This window comes from Oryzias latipes, chromosome 1 (assembly GCF_002234675.1).
Source record: "Oryzias latipes chromosome 1, ASM223467v1".
NCBI classification, from domain to species: Eukaryota; Metazoa; Chordata; class Actinopteri; order Beloniformes; family Adrianichthyidae; genus Oryzias; species Oryzias latipes.
The window spans coordinates 11,963,535-11,977,094 of NC_019859.2; the positions used below are offsets into that span (position 1 = coordinate 11,963,535).

The 13,560-nt window shown below is 43.3% G+C and overlaps 1 protein-coding gene across 1 annotated transcript; it reads left to right on the forward strand.

Annotated features, from left to right (window-relative positions):
* Window positions 1–47: 47 nt before the first annotated feature.
* On the forward strand, window positions 48–12,316 carry LOC101162425 (recombining binding protein suppressor of hairless). Its single transcript, XM_004065725.4, has 11 exons — window positions 48–306; window positions 2,241–2,279; window positions 2,363–2,458; window positions 2,539–2,704; window positions 2,790–2,964; window positions 3,045–3,182; window positions 3,248–3,360; window positions 3,988–4,128; window positions 9,855–10,010; window positions 10,086–10,189; window positions 10,272–12,316. The coding sequence occupies exons 1-11, from the start codon at window positions 287–289 to the stop codon at window positions 10,546–10,548; spliced, it is 1,425 nt and encodes a 474-aa protein (XP_004065773.1). The 5' UTR covers window positions 48–286; the 3' UTR covers window positions 10,549–12,316.
* Window positions 12,317–13,560: the final 1,244 nt, after the last annotated feature.

Sequence of the window (13,560 nt, forward strand, 5' to 3'; positions counted from 1 at the left end):
AACTTTCCCACGCCTGTCCTGGCGTGTGCCCTCTACCGGTTGCCCCTCCTCCCCCCTCCACACTTCTCAACCCTTTGCCCCGTCCGTCACACCTCCTTCGTGGCCCGCTCCAATCTTCCATGCACTGTGGTTCTGCTGTTTTGCGGTGAAAGAGGAAATGTCTCATAAATAACTCCGCGCTTGTTAGACTTTTCTTCTCTTTTTTCCTCCCGCCCTCTTGTTTTCGTTGCATGTACTCGTGTTTACGTGTGTAGAGAGGTGGGTGGCGGGGGTTGCTATTCGAAAGATGGCGCCCGTTGTTACGGGGTAAGTACAAACATTTAAAGCAAAAAGTAGAATTACGTGTAAAAATAGTAGTTTCCTCTTACGTATTGCTGTAGTAGACTATGGGGTAGCTTTAAGTGAAGTAATTTTCGTAGTTTTGTTCAGTTTTTTCTGTGTTTGTAGATATTTACACCCGGGTTACTTTCACTCTGTTTATAACTTAAAAAACACGCTTACTTGTGTCAATAATCTTTTGTTAGGTTTTTTTTTGCCATAACACGTTTTTATATTTTCATAAAATGAACTAAAAATAAATAAATACTTTTAAACATAAAAAATGGTGGTTAAATGTTGTTAAAAAGGAAAAAAAAACTCTGTTTTCAGAGACGGTACTTCCTTCTGAAACCAGGTTTAAAGACCCACTCTGATGTAATAGTGTTTTTAACGTGTTCTTCTCATGATAGAGGACATACAGTATATTTTTTTTAAATGGCATTTCTGAGTATTTCTTTATTCGAATCGTTGTGAATCACGAGCAGACGAAAAAATGTTGGAAGAAGCTTGTAATTTGGATGTTGAATGTACATATGGAGTGATTTTTGTGCCATTACTCCAAGCACCACACTCACTTCTGTTTGGGCGTCAAAGAGAAAAATGCGCTTAAAAATTAAAAATACGTGCAAACAAAACAAAACAAAACACTACTGCACCTTGAAACAGAGCAGAACACCACGTTACAAATACGCCACAAAAGCCAGCCAATCGCAGACATGGTCATGAAAGTTGATGCTGATTGGTCAGAAATTCTTCCAGTTGTGCACAAGGCCGACCCAGCCTAGGAGCTGATGGGAAAAATCTCTGACCAATCAGTCGTCATGGCTGTGTTCAAATTGGAGGGCTGCCTCCTTCAATGGCCGTGGCCTTCCCGGGCGACGATGACCGGGTCCTTCATCGAGCGGGTTGGCCGGATGTGAACGGCTGTGAATTTGGACGAGCCTAGCCTTAAGATAATTCCAGCCATTAGATCGGCGCATGTCCTGTCGCTTAGCAACCATGAGTCCCGAACAGAGAGGAGTAGTGAACCAGGCATGGAGCTCGGAATTTTCCTGGGTTATTTGATCCAACCTTTAATCTTGGAGGCTGCGTCCCGCTTCACAGTCCGCCATTGTTCTCAGAAAATCTCTGGGTTCCGCCGCAATGCATCTTGGGATATGGACAGTATAGAAGGATACACCAGACCAATTCTTGAAATAAGGAGGAAAAGAAGGCTGTATTGGCTGGCTGCATTTTAACGGAGTTGTTGAATTTGGACGGCACTTGTTGCTGTGACGTAAGGACCCTACAAATGCAGCCCAGGAAGAGCGCGGCCGTCCAATTTGGACACAGCCCATGTCTGTGATTGGCTGGCCTTTGTGGCATTTTTGTAACGTGGTGTCCTGCTCCGTTTCGAGAGAAGACTAGAGAGAATATTTTTCTCAAGTAAAAATTGGTTTTGATTGCACGTTTATTTCAGTTTCAAGTGCATTTTTCTGTTTTAAGTGCAAAATAATGTCTTGAGCACAAAACTTTTACCCTCAAAATGGTGAGAATTGCACTTGGAATAATAATCCCTCTATAAATTCAAGCTACATGCTCTGCTGCATCCACCTGTTATGACTAGGTTCATGTGCCTTCATTTTTCTTATTTGAGCTGTTGTCTGGCTATGGTTATGTTAGGTTTGGGGTGTGAGGAGCTGTTAGCTACCGGGAGAGAGTGCAAACAAAAGGGATGATGGGAAATGAGGCAGGGCTTACTCTGCCATAATGATCCCACCCATAACTCTAAGGGAAATTTCTAATACCCCTCTGCAGACTCTGTCATAGAAAACAACACAGGTGTATATGTTTTTGCTTAAGAACAGCAGAATTTGCTTTGAAAAGAAATCAAAAGACGATTGGAGTGGGACTTTAACTAGCATGATGTTTTGCTTTGGCAGGAAGTTCGATGAGCCAAACCCACCTCAGCATCTAACAAGGTACAGAAGGAACTCACCTTCAAACATTCAGAGTTTTTCAATCAGTTGGAAAAGTTTCTGACGAGTTTTTCCTGACGTTCCAGGGAAGCTATGAGGAGTTATCTGAAGGAAAAAGAAGATCAGACGGTGCTCATACTGCATGCAAAAGTGGCGCAGAAATCATACGGAAATGAAAAAAGGTTCATTTGGAACAATGATGAGGGATACGTGGTGAATTGTGTGTTGTTTTTTCATGCACACATGTATTTGTGTCATACAGGTTTTTCTGTCCTCCACCGTGTGTGTATCTGATGGGGGCTGGCTGGAAGAAAAAGTTGGAAAAAATGGCAAACGACGGTTGCACGGAGCAGGAAGCGCAACCTTTTGCATTTATTGGGATTGGCAACAGCGTTCTAGACATGCAACAACTTCACCTAGAGGGAAAGGTAAATAATAACTGACTGTATGAATATTTTTTTATAAGCAAACCAATAAAAAAGAATGAAAACACTTTTGTTGTGGTCATTGCAGCACTTCTGCATGGCTAAGACTCTGTACATCAGCGACTCCGACAAAAGGAAACACTTCATGCTGTCGGTTAAGATGCTGTATGGAACCAGTTCAAACATCGGCGTTTTCCTCAGTAAACGGATCAAAGTCATCTCCAAGCCCTCCAAGAAGAAACAGTCTTTAAAAAACACAGACTGTGAGTTATTGCAGGCATAAAACAGAGAAAGTTTGGCCTCTTTTTGATGCCTCACAGCCTTGCTTTTCGTCTTTTCTCAGTGTGTATAGCATCTGGAACCAAGGTGGCCCTGTTTAACCGCCTACGCTCACAGACTGTAAGCACCAGATACCTCCATGTGGAAGGGGGGAACTTCTGTGCCAGCTCCCAGCAGTGGGGGGCGTTCTACATACACCTCTGTGAGTCCCAGCTGTTTTGCTCTTTCACTGGAATGACCTTTCTAACAGTTCGTCGTTGTGTTTAGTGGAGGACGATGAGTCAGAAGGGGAGGAGTTTGCTGTGAGGGATGGATACATTCACTACGGCAAGACGGTGAAACTGGTGTGTTCAATAACTGGCATGGCGCTGCCCAGACTGGTGAGTAAGATGCAGTTATAGTCAGTGAGTGCCCACTCCCATCATCTTTTGATCTGTTTGAAGTGTTCCCAGTGTTTTTTTTTAATTATAATTATGTAATTTAAAAGAAAAACTGTGTCGTTTTGTAGGAAAGTTTCTGCAGAGCAGCAGGAGTTCAGTAGAAATTTGCCCCTGATTTGTGGGCAGAGCAAGCCCATCCCCCCTTTCCCATCACCTACCTGTTTACACTCTCTCCTGCTAGCTTACAGCCCCAACTTAACATTACAGGTGAAAACAAAAACGGTGAAGAATATTGGAGCTATCCAGCCGTACAGTTTTGGGCCAGATGTCAGCTCAGACGTTCATGGATGGAGTCGTTTACTAGTGGATGCATCAGAACAGAGCAGGGAGCTTGTAGTCCGCCCTTTGTCTTTGCTACATAACAAACACATTCTTTTTAAAAACATCATTTTTCCATCTGCTACTGGCTTCACAGCGATTTGTTTTAAGAAAACTCAGAAATACAATTTAGGCTTCATTTTTATTTACATAAATGTCAAGAATGTGTTAAAAACAGCAAAAACATGATTTTCATGGGAGTGGGTCTGCAACAATATCTTAATATTGTTTGCTTTTACCTCTTCTCAGGTCATTCGTAAGGTGGACAAGCAAGCAGCCTTGTTGAATGCGGATGACCCGGTGTCCCAGCTTCACAAGTGCGCCTTCTACCTAAAAGACACAGACAGAATGTATCTGTGTCTTTCACAGGAGCGGATCATCCAATTCCAGGTAAACTAAACATTTCTATTTGTAAATACAGTGTTTCGCTGCACGGTGGCGCAGTGGTTAGCGCTCTTGTTTAGGGATGGGTACCGAGCCCCGGTATTGAACGGAGCCCCGGGGTAACATTCTTCAAGACCGCAGTTATCGGTAAGATCTGACCTCAACGGTTCTGCTATCGGTACTGGAGAAGTCACTTTTTTTTGTGTCCCACAAAATCTAAACGTTATTTGCCATATTTAACCAACCAACTCAGTCAATTGTCCGTTGATTAATGATGATATTCATTTAACTATTCTCGGTTAAATGAATTTCACTATTCTCGGTGAAATGAATTTCACTATTCTCGGTGAAATAAATGTCTGGCAATTTGTGTGCAGGGGGGCGGGGCTGTTGTTCCGACAGTATGCGGCGCGTGCGTAAATTTAAATAAATCTGCGCTGGAGCGCCCCGACTATCGTCGTGTCAACCTGCTGCTATGATGACCGCATTTTGCGCTCTCTGTGTAGAAGACAGTGGAGGGGCGCGAGAACATTTGACTCGCTGCTGCAGAGGATGTGAACAATGGAACAAGTAGAGAGGAAAAGCAGGTAGAAAGGTGGGGGAGGGGCTTTGGCTTCAAACTCTGTCAGAGAGATGGAAACACGGGCGTCAGATTTAGACTCAGCTTTCACTGCTGGAGTTGAAGCAGAGACTTTCTCTGGGATGAACTCAAAAATTGATTTAATTTGTTTTATATTTACATCAAGACAGCAATATGTCAAAACATTGCTGTTTATTTTTCTTTAAATAACGTCTTTCTACATGTATTTTACTTTTTAAGTTAGAAAAATGTATAAAAAAAATCATTATTGCATCATGAGGAAATAAAACACTTTATGTTCTTAATTTGTTGTTTATTTATTTTTTGTCCTTAAAAAGTATCAATAAGAGTATGGTTAAAATAGCGGATCGATAAGCAGTATCAATAAGAGTAGTAGTACCGTTAAAACCTTAACGGTACCCATTCCTACTCTTGCCTCACAGCAAGAAGTCCCAGCTGGGGGACCTGAAACCAAACATCAATGGGGGACCTTTCTGCATGGAGTTTGCATGCGTGGGTTCTTTCCGGGGACTCCGGCTTCCTCCCACGTCCAAAAACATGCTTCATAGGTTTACTTCTTCTTTCTCTTTCGGCTTTTCCCATCAGGGGTCGCCACAGCGAATCATCCTTTTCCACCTCACTCTATCATGAACATCTTCTACCCTAACGTTAGCCAACTTCATGTCCTCTGTTAAGACATCCATATACCTCCTCTTTGGCCGTCCTCTTGCCCTCCTGCCAGGCAGCTCCATCTCCAACATCCTTCTACCAATATATCCACTATCCCTCCTCTGAACATGTCCAAACCATCTCAGTCTGGCTTCTCTGACTTTGTCGCTAACACAGGCAACATGAGCCGTCCCTCTGATGTACTCGTTCCTTATCCTGTCTAACCTGGTCACTCCTAAGGAGAACCTCAACATCTTCATCTCTGCTACCTCCATCTCAGCCTCTTGTCTCTGTCTCACTGCTACCGTCTCTAACCCATAGAGCAGAGCTGGTCTCACCACTGTCTTGTACACCTTTCCTTTGAGTCTTGCTGGCACTCTTCTGTCACACAACACTCCTGACACTTTCCTCCAACCGCTCCAACCTGCCTGCACTCGCCTCTTCACCTCTTTTCCACACTCCCCATCACACTGAACTGTTGACCCCAAGTACTTAAACTCCTGCACCTTCTTCACCTCAGTCCCCTGTAACCTAACGCTTCTACCTTGATCCACCTCGTTCAGACACATGTATTCTGTCTTACTACGACTGACCTTCATGCCTCTTCTTTCCAGAGCAAACCTCCACCTCTGTAGCTGTTCCTCCACCTGCTCTCTACTCTCACTGCAAATTACAATGTCATCCGCAAACATCATCGTCCAGGGAGATTCCTGTCTTACCTCGTCTGTCAGCCTGTCCATCAGCATAGCAAACAAAAAAGGACTCAAAGCTGATCCTTGGTGTAGTCCCACCTCCACCTTGAACTCCTCTGTCTGACCTACAGCACATCTCACCACCGTCATACTTCTCTCATACATGTCCTGAACTACTCTGACATACTTCTCTGCCACTCCAGACGACCTCATACAGTACCACAGCTCCTCCCTCGGCACCCTGTCATACGCCTTCTCTAAATCTACGAACACACAATGCAGCTCCTTCTGACCTTCTCTGTACTTTTCCATCAACATTCTCAAAGCAAAAATGGCATCAGTGGTGCTCTTACGGGGCATGAAACCATACTGCTGCTCACAAATCTCCACCTTCTTCCTAAGCCTGGCTTCCACTACTCTTTCCCACAGCTTCATTGGGTGGCTCATCAACTTTATTCCTCTATAGTTGCTGCAGTTCTGCGTGTCACCCTTGTTCTTAAAGATCGGGACCAGAACGCTTCTCCTCCATTCCTCAGGCATCTTCTCACTCTCTAAAATCCTATTGAACAACCTCGTTAGAAATTCCACTGCTGTCTCTCCTAAGCACTTCCATACCTCCACAGGTACGTCATCAGGACCAACGGCCTTTCCGCTCTTCATCCTTTTCAGAGCCTTCCTAACCTCATCCTTTCCAATCTCTGCTACTTCCTGCTCCACAACAACCACATCTTCCTCCCTTCTTTCCCTGTCATTTTCCTCGTTCATCAGCTCCTCAAAATACTCCTTCCATCTTTTCTGTACACTCTCTTGGGTTGTTACCACCTTTCCATCTCTGTCCTTAATCACCCTTATCTGTTGCACGTCCTTCCCATCTCTGTCTCTCTGTCTGGCTAGCCTGTACAAGTCCTTCTCTCCTTCCTTTGTGTCTAACCTGTCATAAAGCTCATCGTAAGCTTTCTGTTTGGCCTTTGCCACCTCTCTCTTCACTCTACGCTGCGCTTCCTTGTACTCCTGTCTACCTTCCTCAGTCCTTTCTACATCCCACTTCCTTTTAGCCAACCTCTTCCTCTGGACGCATTCCTGTACTTCCTCATTCCACCACCAAGTCTCTTTACCGTCTTTCCTCTTTCCAGATGACACACCTAGCACCTTCCTACCTGTTTCCCTGATAATCTCTGCTGTAGTTTCCCAGTCCTCTGGAAGCTCATCCTGACCACCCAGGACCTGCCTCAACTTCTGCCTAAATTCCTCACAAGTTTCTTCATTCTGGAGCTTCCACCACTTGGTCTTCTTTTCTGTTTTCCCTATCTTCTTCTTCCTGACCTCCAGAGTCATCTTACACACCACCATGCGGTGCTGTCTGGCTACACTCTCTCCTACCACCACTTTGCAGTCATTAACCTCTCTCAAATGACCTCGTCTACATAGGATGTAGTCCACCTGAGTACTCCTACCTCCACTTCTGTATGTCACTCTATGTTCCTCTCTCTTCTGGAAGTAAGTGTTGACTACAGCCATTTCCATCCTCTTCGCCAAGTCCACCACCATCTGTCCCTCCAGATTCCTTTCCTTCACACCAAACCTGCCCATCACCTCCTCATCACCTCTGTTGCCCTCACCAACATGCCCATTAAAGTCTGCTCCAATAACAACTCTCTCTCCTCTGGGAAAACTCTCTATGACCTCATCCAACTCACTCCAGAATCTCTCCTTCACTTCTAACTCACAGCCAACCTGTGGCGCATACCCACTGACTACATTCACCATCACCCCTTCAATTTCTAACTTTAGGCTCATCATCCTGTCTGAGACTCTTTTCACCTCTAGAACACTGTTTACAAACTCCCCCTTCAGAATCACTCCTACCCCGTTTCTCTTCCTATCAACACCATGATAGAAAAGTTTGTATCCTCCTCCAATACTACGTGCCTTGCTGCCCTTCCACCTTGTCTCCTGCACACACAGTACATCTACCTTCCTTCTCTCCATCATGTCTGCCAGCTCTCTGCCTTTCCCTGTCATTGTGCCAACGTTAAGAGTCCCTATTCTCAAACCTATGTTCCTGCCTTTTCCCTTCTCTCTCTGGCCACGGACCCTTCTGCCTCCCCTCTTTCTTCCACCAACAGTAGTCAAATTTCCACCGACACCCTGTAGGTTAACAGCATCGGTGGCGGTCGTTGTTAACCCGGGCCTCGACCGATCCGGTATGTCTAAAGTGTTGTGGATGATTCGCATGGTTATTTTGGCAATTTTTACGCCGGATGCCCTTCCTGACGCAACCCTCTCTATTTATCCGGGCTTGGGACCGGCACAGTAGTTACTGGCTTGCAACCCCTGTGGCTAGATTATGCTTCATAGGTTTACTGGTTAATCTAAATTGTCCCTTGGTGTGAGTGTAAATGTGAATGGGTGTGTGATTGTGGCCCCGGCGACACACTGCCGACCTGTCCAGGGTGCCCCCTGTCTTCGCCCAAAGTGGCCGGGATAGGCTCCGGCACCCCTGTGACCCCGAAAGGGATAAAACGGAAGAAGATGAATGAATGAACATAAAGTTTTTCCTCAGATCAATGAGACCTCCTGAACCCTGTTTCATCTTTTTTTTATGGATTTAGACTTTAGGACACCAGGAGTTTGAAAAGTCACTTGGCAAAAGCAACAGTTGTTGTAAACTGTCCAAAAATGACATTTATCTCTTTTTTCAGCAGCTAAAATTGTGATTATGTCCTAGTTTTGTATAAATGAAAAGGAATCATTTGGCTTGGAGCACATGCGGACTTTCATCTTCATCTTGGGATCTTTCTAACAGACTCTTCAGCAGCATCGAACCGTTTGTTTGTTTGTTTTTAAGACATTTGTTGCTTCTCTGTATTAAATAAAGGGCACTGCAGTGATTTCAAATGACAAAAGAACTTCTTTCGTTACTCTGCAGCAGCTAAAAACTGTAAAAGTATTAATTGTATAATAACAGCAGCACACACATCTGTAATATTTCTTATTATGACCAGATTTCTACCAGAGGGAGCAGCTGCTCTAGACTCATTTGGTTGGGTGTAGGACACTCACACAGGAAATCTGGGTTCAATTCACAGGGCAAGGAGCTAAAAATGAAGGGTCTCTCTGGGTCTCTCTGGTCCTTTAAGATCCAGGGTTGTGTCAGGAAGGGCATCCGGCAGAAAAAATCTCTGCCAAATTCAAACCGCATGAATTAGTTGGGGCTGCTTTGCTGTGGCGAAGGTGAAAAGAAAGCATGTGTAGCAGCATTAGCAGCACATTAGCATGTGGGCGTTAGTTTGATTGAACCAGGAAGTATTTCCCAGGGGTCAACAGGTCAAACAATTATTGACCACAGGAAATTGTCAATAAAGTTTTTTAGTATTCCATGAATTGCTGTAATGCTTAAAGGATGACATCCAATTCTGTACTTTTTTTTATTTTAATAAATTCACAAAAATACAAAACGTCTTACTCATCCAATCTAATCAAACGTAATTTATATGGTAATCTTCATGCCACAGTAATGCAAAGAAATTTACAGACTTAAAACAAATATAAATAAAAGGATAGAACAGAGAGAATGTGCTCCAGCCTCCCAACATAATGAAACCTAACATGACAGGACTAAAACCACAAACAGAGGGAATATGATCTTCCTTTAGGGTTTATCTGATGGTTTTTGTGTCATTCGTATTGTTTAGCTGCTTTACAGTCATGGGACTTGAAGTGAAAAGGCTTTTTTTTCTGATTAGAGTTTAGTTTAAAACTTTTTCCTGTTTTTTTTTTTTTTGGGTCAGGCGGCACCGTGTTCCAAAGAAGCTAACAAGGAGCTGGTCAGCGACGGGGCTTCCTGGACCATCATTAGCACCGACAAGGCGGAATACACCTTCTGTGAGGGCATGGGGCCTGTGCAAACACCCGTCACACCCGTCCCTGTGGTAGAAACTTTGCAGGTAGGCGTACAGGCTTTTGTTTTCTCCACACCAGAGGCTCTTATGGGGCAGTAAAAAGCCTTCCCCTCTTTGAAGTTGAATGGTGGAGGAGACGTGGCCATGCTGGAGCTGACGGGACACAACTTCACACCGACTCTCAGAGTGTGGTTTGGAGATGTAGAGGCCGACACCATGTACAGGTGCAGGAGTCCGCTCGACTTCACGTTTCAGCTGCTTTAGTGGAACGATAAGCAGTCTTTTCTCTTCCGTCCATCCCCTCAGGTGTGGAGAAAGCATCCTGTGCGTGGTGCCGGACATCTCTTCTTTCAGGGAAGGCTGGCGCTGGGTGCGACAGCCCGTCCAGGTCCCGGTCACGTTGGTCCGCAATGATGGGATCATCTATTCCACAGCCCTGACCTTCACCTACACGCCTGAGCCCGGACCCCAGCCTCACTGCAGCGCTGCGGGGGCTATTCTCCGCTCACACAGCACCTCTTCATCATCGCCTTCATCTCTGCTGCGTTGGCCTCAGGGATGCTCGCGGGCCCTGAAGCAGTAAAGACTGAAATAAGCTGTCATCATTTCCTCCAAAGGGGCTGACGGACCTGTGATTTTAAGAGCTCTTTTTTTCAGAGCAACTCCAATCAGGACCAGCGCTGAGGAGCAGAGACACGTGAAAGCTGACGCTGTGTTGTAGCGCCCTCTGGTGGGGTGTGCTATACATTTTATAAGAGGATTTTTTTCTTCTGTTTTTCAAAGGTAAATGTACAGTTTTAGCTGTTACAACAGAAAAGTACCTACAGTTTTGCTGACTTTTGTTAATTTTGCTAAAAATTTACTTCACTTTTGTGGACAATAGAAATGATCCAGTTAAAACAGTGTTGAGAGAGAGAGGGAGCATTTTTATTTCATTCATATTTGATCTGAAAGGATTTTGCTGAAGTAGCCAAATCTATTCTCACTAAATAGTTTTTCCTTATTAAGTGCCACATTTGAACCACTTTTTTTATCAGATTATGTGTAACCTGTGGTCTTCAGTTAAATTCTTGGTGTGGCAATAAAAAACAACAGGATTTATGGGCCACTTCATGAAATGAACACATTTGTTTTTGTATAGTTAACAAGTTTGATCTGTGGGAACACCTACTCGTCTGTACCTTTTTCTATGTGTTTAGTTTAAACCACCGGGAAACATGAGAATAGAGTTGCAAAATTAAAAAAGTCTAAATTGAGTGCCTATGGAATCCTAAAATATGAGAAAAAAGTGAGTCCTACGAGAATAGTCGTACAATCATTGTACACTTTTGCCTTATAGCATCTCCTATCCTATTACTCCTTAAAGCAATGTTTTATAATTATAAAATTATTATTTTTTTATGTCTAAAGGTTGTGTTTGTGGACCATCTGTGACCAATGCAAATCCTAAAGGTGGAACTAGCTTGGAAATGTAAACAAACCTTGTTTTCTAGATCTGCCAGGACTAGTTGTTGTCATTTTCCTGTCGTTGTACAGCACAGCTGATATTTTCAGTAATGCAAATGGGTTGTTTTCATATTTGATCATTTGACATTTAACGCTCCCTTTCAGCAGTTGAAGGTCCAAAATGCTAAGCTATATTCCAACACATGGCTTAATGTTTTGTAGTTATATATAAGTATTCTTTTTATTGCATGAGCCATCTTCAAAAAGCTTTTCTACACTGCACCCCAGTGGTCAGCCCATGAAACTGCAGCCTTGTTTTTCTCCCCTCACATTCTCAAGCGGGCCAAGCTTTGATGTTGTGCTCATCAGTGTGTCCCTGAAAGGTATGATGGGAGTTTGTGCCGGCCTGAGGTCAACTGTGAGCAGGAATGAGCCCACCGTGCCATCACTCTGGCAGCTTAACAGCTCTCATGTTTATGGGTCAAATGCCCTTCCTCCTCTGGTGTAGTTTGTCTGTTGGTGCTCTCTCCAGAAATAGCATTCGTAAAGAAAGATTATGTTTCCTTGGGGGGTCTGTGGAAACATTTTTCCAGATTTTTAGTGGGAGAACAACATTTTTTTAATAATTTTTTTTATACATGCTCATTTGGGAAACAGTTACATTGCAGCTTTGACCTTCCAAGAAACTGTTGCTCTTTGATTAACTGAAGAGAAACAGCAGAGGTGTATCAAAAGCTGACACTGTGAGAAACAGATGCTCTAACACCAGGTCTTTGTGCTTCTTATCTTTTCCTGGACTCCTACCTACAAACAATAACCTTCACTTTTATGACCAAATGTTTTTAGCAGAATGTGAACAAGTTATATAAAGTTGTACAATTAAAAGCATAAACATTTCAACACTTGGATGTCTTCTGCTTTGATCATTTAACAAAAAGCTTTAGAAACAAATTCAAATGTAACAGTTATAGATTACTCAGTAAAAAAGGATTTGTTTCCTGAGTGGGTGAACACGTTCCACAGGATGGAAGATCAAATCTATTTTTAACTTGATGGCAGCAGTGAAATTTGTCGCCAATGTTGAAAGTAAGTATAATTGTATGATCTGCTTCCTCCATTACCTGTTTGGGCTTTATTACACCAGGGTTCACTCAGGGAACCTTAAGGTTTCTGCAGCAGCTTTTAGCGTGCAATAAGAGACACGCAAAGCTGTGGAGTTTGCCCTATTTTACAGAACAAGTGCAGATGATATGGAGGCAGGACAAATTCAACTAAAAATAGCACTAATTATGTAGGCAAAAATAAAATACTTGAGAGACTTGTAGAATTAACTAAGACATTTTTAAATGTCAGTTTAAATAAAGGTTGGACTTTAGGTTTGTAACTTAAACACCCCCTCCTATCATCTTTAAAAAAATTATTATTATTCCGTTTTTAGCCAAAATCTAAAAATCTGTCCTTCCGTTGGGACATAGTTTCTGCAGAGCAGCAGAAATTCACTTGCCGCCGCACAGCAACCCCCCCACCCCTCTGCCCCTCCCCACTGCTGAAAGCTCTCTGTTTAAGCAAACGTAACATTAGTGGTGTTACAGGGGCGGAGCTAGGACATTTATTTGGGTGGAGTAGGGAGGGGTCAGAAGACCTTGGAAGGGTGGCAAAAAACCATCTATTACAAATGAAAGGTTAAAAAAAGTATTTTGAACAGTATTGTTAATATTATTGTTTTTTTTTTCCTTTAAAAATATTGCTTTGGGTATTTTTGCAATGCTTAAACGAGCTTAATATTTCCCATTCATGATACTAACATTGACTCAAAAATTAGGAGGGGGGCAAGTGTGGGGAAAAGCTTCACCTTTTCTGTTTGTCTGCAAGTTGATGCGTCAGAACGGACGGAGCAGTGAGCTTGTAGCCCCGCCCAGTGTGTTTTCTACGTCACAAATACTGCTTTTTAAACAGGTTTTTTTTTTCACCTGCTCCAAATTTACAACAAATTTAAAAAACAAATCCAAGATAAACATTTAAGCTTAAATTTTTCAGTATATGTTCTTGATCAGCAGAAAAAGTGACAAGAACATGCTAAAAACCCTTAAAAGATTCTTCAGAGTGGGCCTGTACAAACGGGGCGTGTTTGTTGTAGTGAAAGGGGCGG